Source organism: Podarcis liolepis (assembly GCF_965112155.1).
Source record: "Podarcis liolepis genome assembly, chromosome: 2".
In the NCBI taxonomy this organism is placed as follows: domain Eukaryota; kingdom Metazoa; phylum Chordata; class Lepidosauria; order Squamata; family Lacertidae; genus Podarcis; species Podarcis liolepis.
Genome location: NC_139555.1, coordinates 53,739,029 through 53,754,404, shown reverse-complemented (window position 1 = coordinate 53,754,404; position 15,376 = coordinate 53,739,029). Strand labels below are relative to the sequence as shown.

The window sequence follows — 15,376 nt, the reverse complement described above, 5'->3', positions numbered from 1 at the left end:
AAAATAAACTGCCATGTTAAGTGTGAAGCAATTCTAAATTGACCAGAATTTGGAGGAGAGGGTAACAAGAGAAAAGGGGGAAATTATTCCCTTCCCCAGTGTAACCCTCTTCTAAAATAAAAATGCATTTCTCTTGCTGTCAAAACCAACTTAAATATAAAAAATGGGCAAAGACAAGGGTTTTCAAATACATTCCTTACCCAGAGAAGCTGCAATTCTAAAGATAGCTCTGAGGAATATGCATAATGCCTTCACTATTTAGTAATTAGCAATTGGCCCTGCACACATCATGCTATATAAATGCTAAGCACATCATCGTCATCGTATTGCAAGTGCTTAACTTTGTCTGGATCACACACATTATCCACTACAGATTTTTCACTCTACGAGGAAGAAGCAATTGGCAATTTTGCAACTGTCCACTATTCTCCAGTTCACAGGATTCAAGTAGGCATCTATACACTCAAATCTGTAATAACCAGGGAGACACTTTAGGGATGGGACAGGATTTGTCACATGCTGACAGGTTCCATCTATGGCTCACTGACAGACCAGAAGGCTTCCTTCATTTAAAATATACCATGTCGATGGGGTGGGTTGTTACAATCCTTTGTAAGACTGAAATGCTGCAAAGGTCCACAAGCTTTTGCAAAAACACATGACCAAGGGTTTCCCCATAACTCTCACTCAGAATGGATAGAGGGCCAAAACTGGGTTTGGTGGATTACACAAACTGTGACAAAAATGGAACTCTCAAGGAGAAAAATAATGAACTAATGGATCATGTCTGTTAAGCACATCACTGCCAGCTCTACTGAGAAGAAAGCAACCACAACAGCCCACTGTCAAAAAGACAAGATTTTCTCAGTTTTTAGTATGGCTTTCTTTTAACAGCAATCCCTTTTAAGGCTGCTTTTAGCGTACATTTAAACTCACAGCAGGGACGTGGGTGGCACTGCGGGTTAAACCACAGAGCCTAGGACTTGTCGATCAGAAGGTTGGCGGTTCGAATCCCCACGACGGGGTGAGCTCCCTTTGCTCGTTCCCTGCTCCTGCCAACCTAGCAGTTCGAAAGCACGTCAAAGTGCAAGTAGATAAATAGGTACCGCTCCGGCGGGCAGGTAAACGGCATTTCTGTGTGCTGCTCTGGTTTGCCAGAAGCGGCTTAGTCATGCTGGCCACATGACTCAGAAGCTCTACGCCGGCTCCCTCGGCCAATAAAGCGAGATGAGCACCGCAACCCCAGAGTCGGTCACGACTGGACCTAATGGTCAGGGGCCCCTTTACCTTTAAACTCACAGCAACCCACTGTTGGCTGATGCAGGTTGCAATGCCACAAGAAATGAACAGCAGAGCTGTTTGCCTATGGGAAAGCATGCCATGTTATAATATTCAACTACCCCAGAGTGTCAACTTACTCGTGTGTGCTAGATGGGACATATCTTCAGCTGACCCAAAATTACACAGGTTGTGTAATAGCTTTAAAGCAGGGTTTCTGAAAACCCTGCAGAACCTGCCAAGTTTAACTGAAAATTCTGCAGTGGGAGACTGCTAAACAAAGTGCAAGCAATAAATGAAAGGATAGATCAGAACGCTTAATTGGTTCCTTTGGATCAATGCTGTATTTGCATGTCTCTCTGGATGCATCATCATCTTTTTATAGCAGGGATGAAGAAGCTGTGGCCCTCCAGATGTTACTGGACTCCAACTCCCATCAGCCCCAGCAAGCATGGCCAATGGGCAGGGGTGATGGGAGTTGTGGCCCAGTAGCATCTGCGGAGTCCTGGGTTAGCCACCCCTGCTTTACAATGTGGATGAGTGTGTGTGTGTATTTCCCCTGAAGGGACCCAAGTGAAATGTGAGGTGTTGTGGTTAAAAGCAGTTCAGGCGAGAAAGGGAGGCTGCAGACTAAACTGCAGGATTGTGAAAGGGAAAGGTGAAGCGTTTTGCATCCAGGCTAAGCCAACACCCCACTGCTACAGAAAAGGTCTATTCTAGCAACAGAATCATAGCAGGCTTCAAACTGCACAGTTCAAACAAAAGCACACCACGTTCCCAGCTCTCTGACTTGGCATGGTGAAATCACGACTGCTTCAAGTGCATACTTACACCCCCATCCTACCGATATTTCAAGAGGCACCCAGGGCCATGAAAATTAGACCTCACATCCTAGTTAAAAGCTGGGTGCCTTTTAGTTTGTCCTTCCCAACTGTTCCCTGGCAACTCTTATTATCCCTTTGGCTTCTTTTCACCACAACTACTGCTGGATCAGGGCGTGCTGAATTTTTAAACTTTCAACTTCCAAAATTGAGGGGTTCTAAAAGGTTGTGACATGACTTGGGATTCAAAAGATATTTTGGTTAAATTAATATAGTTTTGCTTGATAAGTGAAATGTGTGTAAAATTGCATAGAAATAATTAAAAATGGCTGCCAAGTATTTGCAGTTGTTGTTGTTGTTGTTGTTGTTGTTGTTGTTGTTATTTGGCATTACCTGACATCTTCATAAGGTAAAATTAAAATCTTTGGTTTTCTGAAAACAGTTTCTATGCCTTTTTAATCAAATGTAGCTTTACCAAACTAAATGTTGTCCGAAGTAACAGCAGATTTGAATTCCTCACACCCCAAAACATATTTTTAAGACCCCTCACTGAATAAATTTGCAAAAATTGTTTCACCACCTAAAATGACACACTCATGGCTGCCTCATGGCGTGACCGTACTGTGGCTTCTGAGGAAGAGATTAAGAACAATAACTTAACAATAGTTATCAGGCAAATCCTCAGCACATTGTCTAGAATAAGAAAATTCAAAAATGCACACACAAACACGGTGTGCACATATGAACAAACCAAACACTGGGTGCTTCCTCCCTGCCCCCCATGGCTGGTAAAGGAAACCTACATTTTATCTGCTTACTTGAGAGCAACATTGTTTGAGAGAGCAATATATGGTATTCTAGCAATGTTTTGGGCACACCTGATGTAATTTTTGCCACAAGTCCTATTATTATTCCAGTTGTGGCTTTATAAAGGTGACTGGCACGGCCTCATTTGCATGCCTGGTTCCAGCAGCCTGTCACATATCTGTAGCATGCAATGAAAGCTACCTATTAATATTTCTTCTCCACATGCTCCCTAAAGGCACCTGTCGTCTAAATTACACCTTGCAATTGCCTTCCTCCCATGCTGATCCTGTAAGCAAAATTCAACAATTTGTCAACCGAGCTGGAAAGCAGCACCTTGCAATAATGACCAGCTGAGCTGAGCTGCATTTAGATTTCTAGCTAAGGGAAGCAGAGCCCAGTGTTAGAAACTGAGATATGAAAGCTAGGAGCTAAATGGTACCTTAAACCTAAGTTATGTGCACAACAACGGAATGTCTAGTGTAGTTTTTTTATAACAATAATAAAAAGCTGAAAATGAATTAACTGTTGGTTTTTCACATGGTCTAGTCCTTCCTCTACCCACTACTCCAATATTCTTAAGAGGGTGTCTTCTCCAGTCTTCAGAGAGTGGCTGGAAGTGGGGAGGCAGAAAAAGGTCCTCCTTTCCTTCCACTCTGCAGTTTTAATCTGAAATCTTAGGCATAGTACTGTGCCCAGAGCTCAGAAACTGCTCATAAAATTCCCTGTTTCAAAATGTGGCTAGAACAATGGGAGTTTTGAACACTGGCAAAGCCCTGAGTGTGGTCACTGCAAAGGCAACAAAAGGGCCTAGAGATAAACTGCAATGGTAGTTTTTTAAAAAGGAGGATCACCTTAAAAAAATGAAAATAAAAGGAAGAGGAAGGCTAGCAATCTCACTCTGTTTACCTTTAGTTTTAGATTTACATACAGTTGTACAGACACAATGAAGCCGGTAGCTATGGGGGTGTGTGTAGATAAATATATATACATATAATACCTGCAAAAGACCATGGCAGAATGCTCTCCCCAGTGTTGCCTGTTGTCAGTCTTTGTCTCTTCCCTGCACAAATCCTGATTCTTCCCTATCACCCTGTCCCCAAATCCTGACCCTCAACCCCACTCTATTCCTATCCCTCTGCCCATCTGACACCTTTCTCCTTTCCTCCAATTCACACACTTTCTTCACTCTTCCTTCTTTCCTCCTTCTCTCTTATGCATGCACTGTTGGCTGCAAGCCTTGATTAAACTATAGTAAATTTTCCTCATTTCAGTGGAACATGCTACATGGTCAAAGGAGAATGTTATTTGGTCTGCATTTTAAAGGAAAATTGACCTAATAGTCAACTCCCGTAGCCTGATTATTTTTTGAATTTTACACTCAACTCAAATCTCAACTCAAACAATGTACCAAAATATGTAAATGACAACCACCACCAAATATTTTGGGGTAAAATATGTTTAGAATGGCTACTAGTAGATAAAATATGCATTTTTAAAGGTTGTATCAGAATATCTCTTTTTTAAAAAAAAAAAAAAAACCTGTTACAGATAGTTTGCAGAAAGATGGAATGGACTGATGAATGAACACAGGCTAAATTGACCCAGATCAGAAATAGACTAATTTCTCCATCCCTGTGTAGAGGCTGCAGCCTAACACCCAGATCTTCAATGCATTTCTTGGGACACTAGTCTTACTGAAATCAATGGTGTCTTTAGGATTATAGCTTTATCTGATAAGCTAATGAAAACAGGAACGAACCGAAGCTGCTTTATATGGAGACAGACCACTGGGCCATTCAGCTCACTACTGTCTACATTGATTAGCAGTTGCTCCTACCAGGAGATGCTGGGGATTGAATATGGGCCTTCTGCACGTAAACCAGATGCTCTACCACGGAACTACAGTCCTTTCCCTGGGTGATGCCATCAATACCACACATGGGAGTTGTGTCCCAATGGCATCTTCCCACACAACTCTGGCAACTCTGTATATGCCAGGTCACCTCTTTATCCATTTGGAAAATTGTACCAGAACCACAGAATTCTCTGAACTCTCAATATAACTCTATACTCTAAGGGGGAAGAATATGAACTCAAACGGCAGTTACTCCAGCACCCATTCTTTTTATCACAGCAACCCCCCAGTAAACTACTTTACCAACAAAAAGTGCTTTGGAGAAATATGCTTGCCACCCTCCTCTGTCATTTCTTAACTCAGGCAATACTAGTCCCAGGTGTTTTTGTTGTCCTTCATATTCCCCTTCTTTACTCTCTTTCAAAGACCTTAAGACTCTCCCACCCCATTTCTCCAATGCAGTTACCAGAGGGAAGCAGTCCACAATTTACCTAGCTGAACTGAGAGGGAAGGAAGTAATTTCCTTCATACTGAATGGCTACAGTTGATGAAAATGGTTTCAAGTTTTACTTTGCATTTCAATTGTTTGTTTTTCTAATTGTTTGTAAGCTACCAAGAGAACTTTAGGTTATGGCGTATCATACAAATGCCATAAGGTCAGTCAGTAAAGAAGGTCTTGGGCCCATGTAGAACTTTTTATAAGGTGCTCAGGGTTTGCCTCACTTCTGAGTAAACATTTGTCTGCAGACTAAAGGCAGGTGGGGGACTGAGACAAGTACAGTTGTCAAATGCACTTTAAGGACACAACAAACCAACCATTCAAGAGGTGCAAACTTGAGGTTCAAGCAAGCGGTGCCTTCTCAGAACAGGGCTCTCTTCTGATTGGATGGCAACTCCAGCCAGATTCATGCAGCAAAGGATACTAAAACTTTGATTGGTTATTTCAAAGTTCCACAAGTTTATCCTCAAGTCATCCGCTGACATGTAAGTTTCATAGTCACTGTTCACAGATATGGAGTTGATGTGATATGTGTGTGCATTTGCGAATACTCTCCTGGGAGTTGCCTCCACCATTAAATCCATGGGCCTTAGCACGGGTACCTGTCAAGACAAGAAACAAAAGGAGTTAATGAGAAAAAATCGTCTATCATCAAAGAAAGTATCATATACTGCAACCACTTTTCTGTAAGCAACAGATATGGTTATTAGAACTGGGTTCTTATGCTGGGTTAGAAGAACATTAAGAATTTGATCTTGCTTTTTCCTCCTCCTTCCTATTCCCCTTTCCTCATGTGTCATGTCTTTGTAGACTGTGAGCCTAAGGGCAGGGACCATCTTAGTACTGGTTTTTGTAAGATGCTTTAAGAACCTTTGTGACTAAAGGGTGAAGTACAAACCCCACAAATATATATATATATATATATATATATATATATATATATATATATATATGTAAGTAGAGATTCCACGCCCTGTGAGCAACCTTTATTTCCTTCTTCCCATCATGTAGAAGAACTGGGGCGGGTATAACAACGTAACACAAAAGCACATGGCATAAGTTTCCCCACTCCAATGCTTCTTAAGTATACTCCAGTAAATCAGTCGATGAAGCTTCAGCTATATAAGGAAACTTTAACATAATAGAAAGGCGTCAGCCAATGGTGGCCAATGCCAATGCCATATTTCCTCCAGCAATTTCATTACTGTGCATTATTGTCTGTATGCTGCCTGGGGAGATTTCCCATGGCTGTGGAGGTGGAGACGGGGATATGACAGCCAGGATCAAGTGACACTAGAACATAGGAACTGCCAGCTCAGAGTCTGAGATTAATGTGATGAGCCTGCTTTCTAATTCAGCCTGACACATTCAATGATGCATCGTTTGCTGTTGAAGGACTTGGCGCAGCCATCTGGGGACATGGCCCAGCATTTTGCCCAGAGACTGCAGGGAGAAAGCAGCCATTGAGGCTGTCAAGAGAAACGTGATGGTTTTCAGAAGTTAAAGGGTTCTATGGTCATATCAGATTTCCCTAGAAACAAACAAACATCAAAATTAAGGGCTTCGCCATAAGATTTTTACTTAGCCCTGTGAAGTTATGTGGGAAAGGTGTGTCTTAATTGGTTTTTTTACTGCTGTTCACTCAAAAAAACAAAACCCAGAGTTTCCCACAATTAGGAAGAATCAATCAATCAATGAGTAGGGTGGACAGATTGGCTCAACCGCAGTAAACACAGTGGTAAATGAGCCAGTCCACAAGTACAGTTTATACTGGCATCTTTGTTATGCATTTACTCTGCATAAGAATAATCAGAATTCTACAAGGGAGGGTATGTTACCGGGAACAGAAAATCTAAATGGTCCAACAGGTGCAAAGGACATTGGACACTGAGGTCCAACTCTGAGGGCCTTCTGGCAGTTCCCTCACTGCGAGAAGTGAGGTTACAGGGAACCAGGCAGAGGGCCTTCTTGGTAGTGGCGCCCACCCTGTGGAATACCCTCCCATCAGATGTCAAGGAAATAAACAACTATCTGACTTTTAGAAAACATCTAAAGGCAGCCCTGTTTAGGGAAGCTTTTAATGTCTGATGTTTTATTGTTTTTAATTATTATCATCACCATCAATTCTGTTGGGAGCTGTTCAGATTGGCTGGGGAAACCCAGCCAGATGGACGGGGTATAAATAACAAATTATTATTATAAAGTGTGTAGTCAGGATTAGATGGTGTTTCCTGGTCTTTATGAGACCATGGTAATGTTTAACAAGCAACCAACCAATAAGGGTGGTCAAAACCACCATCCATTTGTTGTAGCTGGGAGTGTATAATTGGTACCATCTTCCAGTTGTGGTGATCAGATATTCTAAAATATATTCAAGACTTCATAAATGAAGGCCCAGTGCACTCTAGCAGAACACAAGGAAATGCATCCTAGGGAGGGGAAGGGATGGAGCTATGCAGAAAGAGGTAACTTCTTAAATGTTATCCAGGACTAACTTTTGGGGGGGATGGGGAGGGTATCAAAGCTCACAAATGGGATGCAATGGGAGCAGCAATGATAGTTCATTCATGCATCTGCCCTATTTGCATCTAAAACTGGCAGGGTAGGAGTGTCACATTTTTACAACAAAATGTGCATGTGGGTGAGTAGAACTAGACCTTGCCCTACAAACCATGATGTGCGAATGGCAGGGTGATGTCTTCTTATCTGCATCAGGAAAACACCATGATCAGCAATTTTCTCCTTTATGTGCCCTGATTTCTAAGACCCCACCCACCCATTACCCATTTCCTTCCATTCTGAAACTGCACTGGAGAGAATGTGCGAAATGGATCTCAAACCTGTCTAGTCAACGATAGTCACAAGTAAATGGATGCTTTAAAGATATCAATTAAAACTTAGCACATAGCTCTTTTACTATTAGGTTTCTACTTAAGCCACCCTTCTCTTAACTAGTACAGTCACGACGTTCTTAACCAACACAGACAGGTCCTTAAATATATTCCTTATTCAATTACAAGAGTAACCTGGGGGCAGTATCTATATGCCCATTATGAAAGGGTAATTCAGTGTAACAAACCAAATCAAGACCCTACACAGGCTGTCAAATAAAATAAACCAACTAACAATTTAAATTATTTTGTGTTTTCAGAAGGGGGAATGAAAATGCCAATCTTTCGTGTGTGTGTGTGTGTGTGTGTGTATAATAGATAGATAGATAGATAGATAGATGATAGATAGATAGATAGATGATAGATAGATAGATAGATGATAGATAGATAGATAGATAGATAGATAGATATAGTGATGAAGCACAAAATACTGCTTCCATGTAGATGGCATGCGAGTGATCACATGCCTCCACATGCAGTTTCCAACCCCTTTCTTCTCATCTGGTGAGGATTTTTCCTCCTTCCAAAGTTAATGGAGCACTAATCCTCTTTTGCACTGTAAAATTCGCTTTCTGCCACGGTTCAGTGGTGGGTGTGGTTCAGAAAGCAAGGGGATATGGCCTTCCTCTTTGTGCCTATCAGAATTGCATTTCTTCAGGCAGCAATTAACCCCAAATTGAAAGCATCCCAGGAAAGAAAGAGGGAATTGCATCAGGATAACTGCTACTGTTCTTTTTAGAGCTAAGCTGAAATTTCCCAGAAGACATTTTTCCTGAGAAATTGTGAGGGCCCCCCTTTTCTCCCTCACTTCCTAGTACACAAAACCTACTTCACAAATTCCCTTATTTTTTATAGTAGCTATTTTTTCCACAACCCCACCCATCTTAGGTCCAGGACACACTGTGGAGGATTCAAAATGGAAGCCAGGCTGCTAACACAGTTGCTTCTGCTGCTACTCATAGCAGCAGCCACACCCTCCCAAAAACTGTTGGGGGAGGGTGGTGGAATGAAAGAAACTGTGATACTGGCACCCTACCCTCACAAAAATGTTGCAGCAGGGGAAAATGTTCCCCAGGAGAATTTTTTTGAAATTCCTTCCCCCACCCCATCCCACCCTGCTCCACATAGGATGGAGAATTTTGAAAGGCCATTTGCGTACAAGCTCTAGCTGTTTAACTACAGTGATACCTCTGGTTGCGAACGGGATCCGTTCTGGAGGCCTGTTCGCAACATGAAAAGAGCGCAACCCGCAGCGGCGCGTCTGTGAAAGTGCGGGTTGTGATTCACCACTTCTGCGCATGCGTGTGATGTCATTTTGCACTTCTGCACATGCGTGAGCGGCAAAACCCAGAAGTAACCCTTTCCGGTACTTACGGGTCACTGTAGGACGTAACCTGAAAGAACGTAACATGAAGCGGATGTAATATGAGGTATGACTGTACTTTTCGTCTGAGTTTTTAAAACAGGTTCCTTGAGGGGGGCTATATTCCCAATTGAAACAAATGCTTAGTCAGACATGCTTTGTCCTTGTACTTTATCGATAGAGACTCGCTTTCAGCATTCAAAAGTAGTCCTCTCAAATCACTGCGGTGTAAAAAGCATAGGTAGCAGAAAGGAAGAATCGCAAGGCGAATGTGCTGCTCTGCATGGAGGAATCTGCTCACAATATCTGCTGTGTGACTTTGGCCCAGTCATCTAATTTGTGTTTCCTTTTTCTGTTTTATACATAACACTTATGACTCCGTGTGGCTTTTCTGTGAGATGTAGCAGTATTTTCCTCTGAAACGCTGTATCCTGCATTTTAAAACTGAGTGATGTAAATGAAGTGTGAGAATGACAACAGAGAAAGAGAGAAGCCCAGTGAACTTCAAAGCTGCTTCTCAAATCTCACTGGGTTTGTGGGCCTTCTCTTGAAACTACCCGGTTTTATGTGCTGTCACGTTTAACCCACATCTAAATGTATTTTTACACGTTGGAATAACATGTGAGAGTGCATTCTTTTTTTAACCATGTGGTAATAGATGTAGACATTGATCTGAATGCCATCAGATGCCATTGATCAAGCTCCTATTGAGCTTTATCTTGACCCCATTAACATGAGTAGAGAGAGCCCAATTTATTCCTGTGCAGTCATGAACTCAGCAAGCCTATGTGGCTCAGGGTACAGCACCTGATACGCCCTCCTGTCGTGCTCAACAGAACCATTTTATTAAATTATTAAAACATCACCTGTCTAGACAGAATATCTGGGCAGCACTGGATGCGTGTGAATGCTGTGAGATAGTGAGCACCAACTTCAAATGGAGCTCTAGGTGCTAAGCCTTCCTCTTCTATGTCTTTTCCTCCCCTCATCTTTCTCTTTCTAGAAGGCATTGCCTATGCTGTCAACAGTAGGAATAACCGGCCAGTGCTGCCTGGGGATTAATATTTTGCAGACAGAATATTCATCAAGGACTATTATCATGGTAGGCTTACAATTTCACGCTCCCTGTGCCTTTGCCTTATTGGGCCATTCCTATGAAGTGAGAGGAGACACCTTCCTGCATAAAGATAAACTTCCAATCTAATTACAAGCCTCTGCTTCCCCCAGGCGTTCTCCTTCCTTCTAAACTCACACATTCAACCCTAGTGTCATTTCTTCCACTGTCTTTTGTTGCTTGCTGTTTCCCTCTGCAAGTCCTCCACATCAGAAATACTATAATCATAGAACTGAACAAAATACGTGAATGGGCTTATTGCTGTCACCAATTTGTCTGATGGTATCCAACCAACTGTTACCCAGGTGAAGGGGAGGGAAAGGATCAGATGGGAAAGACTCATGGAGAAGGGCTTTGGATCCACAAGGTTCCCGGTTTAATCCCTGGCATCTCCAGGTAGGACTGAGGGACACTCTTGCCTGAAACCCTGGAGAGAAGTGCAGAGACAATTATGAGCTAATTGGAGCAATGTTTTGACTCAATATAAGGCAGCTTCTGGTTCCTATATATCAGTGATGGCGAAACTTTTAGAGATTGAGTGCCCAAACTATAACCCAAAACCCTCGTATTTATCTCAAGTGCCAACACGGCAATTTAACCTGTATACCTCATTTTTTCTGTGTGTTTCAGTTTCTTCTTTATGACTGCTATTGAAATAAATAATCCTTCATAAAAGTTACTGTATTACATTCTTCATTAAATTATCTTTCCATTGATATATAATTTTATGGTATAACTCAGTGCTTTTTTTCTTAAAAAAATGTGACTCTCATTGTGACTCAAGAAATCACCACCAGAGAACAATAAATACAGTTCAAACCAGGAAAAATAAATACAGCAAATTTCTTCTCCCATTAAATTCACAAAATGTTTAGGGGTATGCTTCCTCCTGCATCCCCACAGAAAAAAAGCACTGGTATTACTCCAAAACAAAGTGGTATTATGAGCCATCAAACCTCGGAAATACATTTTTCCCAGAAGGTCCCACAATTTTGGCCACTAGTGTACACTGGAGGGCTGTACTAAGAGCCATCCTCTCCTTAATATGAGATAATAATGATTGTCTGTATGTGCACATACAAATAAATATAATTAAAAAAATAAACGCAGCCAGATGGTCGGGGTATAAATTTATTATTATTGTTGTTGTTATTGTTGTTGTTGCCATTTCTTTGGCTGCTGTTTGATCGCAGCCTCAACGGAATGAATTTCTCTGTTGGCTTCCGTGGGAAAGCCCAGCGAACATGTAAACCCAGCAGCCCCTTCTTAGGTTACCATCTTTATATGCTTACTGACCTGGGAGTTAAGCCCTGCTGAACTCAAGGCGGCTTACTCCAGAGTAGGAAAAACAGACTGGCGGGAGGCCTGGCACATGAAAAGTCAATGCCTGTTCAGCTGCCAGGCCCTGGTGCCACAGGCTTTGGGCGTGCACAAGCTCTCCTCTCCTCCTCCCCTACCCCCAGCATAGAAACTATGGCCCTGGTGCTGCAGGCTTTGGATGTCGCGCACAAGCCCAGCACAGAAGCTACGGCCCTGCTGGGGCGACGACACGCGTGCCCACAGAAAGGGCTCTGAGTGCCCTCTTTGGCACATGAGCCATAGGTTTGCCACCACTGCTATATACCTATGTGATCTCTCCACACCCTCAAGGTTCCAACAAAATGGCAGCAGCAGTCTGAGAAAACACACTGTTGATTATGAAGTGTGCTCTTGTAGATCTGGACCATCACTTCTGGCACCTGTTGTTTTTTTGTGTGTTTTAATTTCAAGACTTATACAGCATTTCCTCTGTAGATATGCAGCTTGCTGCAACTTTCCCTCCGAATCTTTCCCCCTTATGTGTACAACCACTTATGCAAACTGAAAAGGGCAGAGCCTGGATAGCTCACTTGGTTAGGTTGCAGGTTCAATCCCTGTATGGGACAGATGCATATTCCTGCATTGCAGGGGGTTGGACTAGATGATCCTCAGGGTCCCTTTGAAAACATTGAAGGAAATGAAAGCTGTAGCAAACATAAGCCATCTCTCTCTCTCTCCCCCCCCCCCGCCCCGGGATTCCACAGAAGCATGCACAGCCTGTGTCCATTTTATCCTTGCAACAACAACCCTGTCAGATAGGATGGGCTCAAACAGAATTCCTGGTCCAAGGTCACTCAGTAAGCTGCGTGAAGATTTGAACCCTGATCTTACTACTAGACACTCTAGCTACTATGCCACACAGGCTCGCTCCCCATGTTATGATGGAAGGAAGGCAGAGTGGGATGCTGGACTGAGGAAGCCCATGGAACAATAGCGGAATGGAACAAGGGCATTCTGCTGAAGCCCTATTTGGGAATCAACAAAGCTAATGAGCTGTGCAGCTAAGAGATCAGCAAGCATTCAAAGTCAGCATGCCCATGTTGAACCAAGTCAAGTTTTATAACTCTACTCAGCAGCAAGCTGAAGCACTCCTATGCTCAGTTTATCACATAAACACACCTAGAGCCTGCCCCTTGAGCCACTTTCAACTGCAAAGTTCTGGTTGTCTTGAACTCATGTGGCTTCCTCATTTTGTTAATTCAACGAGGACAACCACCACCACCTTTCATAGTTTGGATATCATGAACTGACCGATGATGGGGAGGAGGAAGAGGATCCCGGTGAGGGGTGTAGCTGAGGCTGGAACACACCAGGGAAAGCAGGGGATGGGGATGGAAGTACTCACAGGGTGACGGAGGATGGCGAGGGGATGCAGGTCAATGTACAGAAACCAGAGCAGCAGGATCCATCACCAGAGCCAGAGGGACCCCTGTCTCCATGAATATGGTGGGCTCTGAAGTGTTGGGAACAGCAGGAGTGGTGCTCTAGGAGGCTGAGGCAGACAAGGGCCCTCAGCTCAGCTCCCTAGCTGGCCAGGTGGAGCTCGCTAGCTCTGGGAGGTGGTGTGTGATTCCTCAGCTGGAGCAGGTGAGGGTCATATGCCTCATCAAGCCCAGATGCTGCAATCAGCATGCAAAGTACCCAAGGGAAGCAGAGCTGAAGTGCTGTGTCTGCCCAACTGCCCATGTTGAGGGACTTTGGCTTGGATGCTCCAGGACCTGTATGGGCCTGCGCTTCAGGTTTCACTCTCAACTGTATCCTGACTGGTGGACTTCAGACTTGGCTACACGGATTGACCCCGGACTGTGTTTCCTGACCTTTGGATTTGGGACTGTGCTCTTTGCTTGTGTGGCTTGACCCCTGGACTTGGCATACCAACTTGCTGCCAGTAGGCCAGGGGTTCAGGACAAAGGAGGATCCAATCATGAGCCAATAAAATAATGCATATCTATTCTTCCGTTTATAGATCAGTTCATTTCTAGGTCAGAAAGAAATAAAGGGAGAGATGGAGTTAAAAGCAGATTGGAGTATATTGGGGCTGTGGGACGGGGAAAGGAGTGCATAGCTTGTGTTTACATGGAAACAGCCACCTGCGCTTGGTTGATAGATTGAGTCTTCCAATATGCCCTTTTCAAACTGCAGCCACAGTTGCCAAGCACACAGGAAAGGTGGTGAAACCGAGCAGAAGAGGGAGCGTTGTTCACTTTAATGAATGTGCTTAGTGGTTCTTGACAGACCAGCCAGCAGGAGTCTGTTGAGCTTTTCAATTACCACTGCACTACAGAGCATGCTCCTGGCACACTGAACTGCCCCAGCACCAGAGCACATGCAGATATTCGCCCACAGCTGATAAAATAAAAACCAATTGCAAAGAAAGGGGCAGCAGTATTTTGCTGTTTTCATCACAGACTGGCCTTTTGCAATACAGTCTGCGGAGATGCAATTTAAAGGGGAAGTGGGAAAACCGGCACAGCTATGGCTTCCTTGCTCTGAATCAACTTGCACATTCAGTCCATGTTCCCCCTGGGTTATTCAAGAGCAAGGTGGGCATGACTCACTGACAAAGTTTGGTGAATATTACAGAGGGGAAAGCCAGGTGTAAAGCCACCTCTTCATTCCTTAACTTTGAAACTGATTAATGAGGATAAAATGCTCATTATGCCCACGAGTCACAGTTTTTGCCTGCCAAATGTATGTAAGTTTGCAGTTAAAAGCTGTGATTGTTCCATGTATTCATGCTATGCAAGCATGTTACATGTGTATATTTGTCTTTGTACCTGAGAACTGGTTCAAATGATTCTGTCTTTTGGTATCACGGTCATTATTGTGTGCATTCATGAACGTGTGTGTGTGTGTGTGTGTGTGTGTGTGTGTGTGTGTGTGTTGCCCACTACATTAAGGTGAACATAGTTTTTATAACAAACTTAACCCAGGTATGCAATCATACTGTCTGGTAAAATCCCTCCCCCTAAAATTTCCCATCTTCCGTTCAAAGGTTGTTCCCTAGCTTTTACTGAAAATGGTGTAGCAGTGATGGTTAACACCATATATTCAAGATACAGAATAGTATTACAAGGCTATCCGAGTAGGGAAGTGTTTTAGACATTTATGATAATTGCAGTCACGCATGGGCGAATGGAAGCTGGCCATTTGGCATGGGGCCTTGTTAATTTGGGGTATTTGATAAGTTTTGCAACTGACACTTTCAAGCAAGAGAGCAGCTTTTGGTTTTTGAACGGGGCACCTTATTTTGTTCTTATGTTTGACTCCCCATTTTTTATTTTTATTACAGAGATGTGGCATACCTAGGCTTCCTTGCGCTGTTGGCAAGAAGCTGTATTAGCACCACCACCCATCCCTTGCACCCTTGGCCGGCTGGGGGGGGTCTA

General features: G+C 43.3%; 1 protein-coding gene across 5 annotated transcripts in view; it reads right to left on the bottom strand.

Annotated features, from left to right (window-relative positions):
• PPP2R2B (protein phosphatase 2 regulatory subunit Bbeta) overlaps positions 1-15,376 on the bottom strand; it is a 249,573-nt gene that overhangs the window by 33,649 nt on the left and 200,548 nt on the right. For all 5 annotated transcript variants that reach the window (XM_083487822.1, XM_083487823.1, XM_083487825.1 and 2 more), the window contains one exon: positions 5,685-5,862. In XM_083487822.1, coding sequence (XP_083343948.1) covers positions 5,685-5,862 — 178 coding nt within the window. The remainder of the gene's footprint in view (positions 1-5,684; positions 5,863-15,376) is intronic.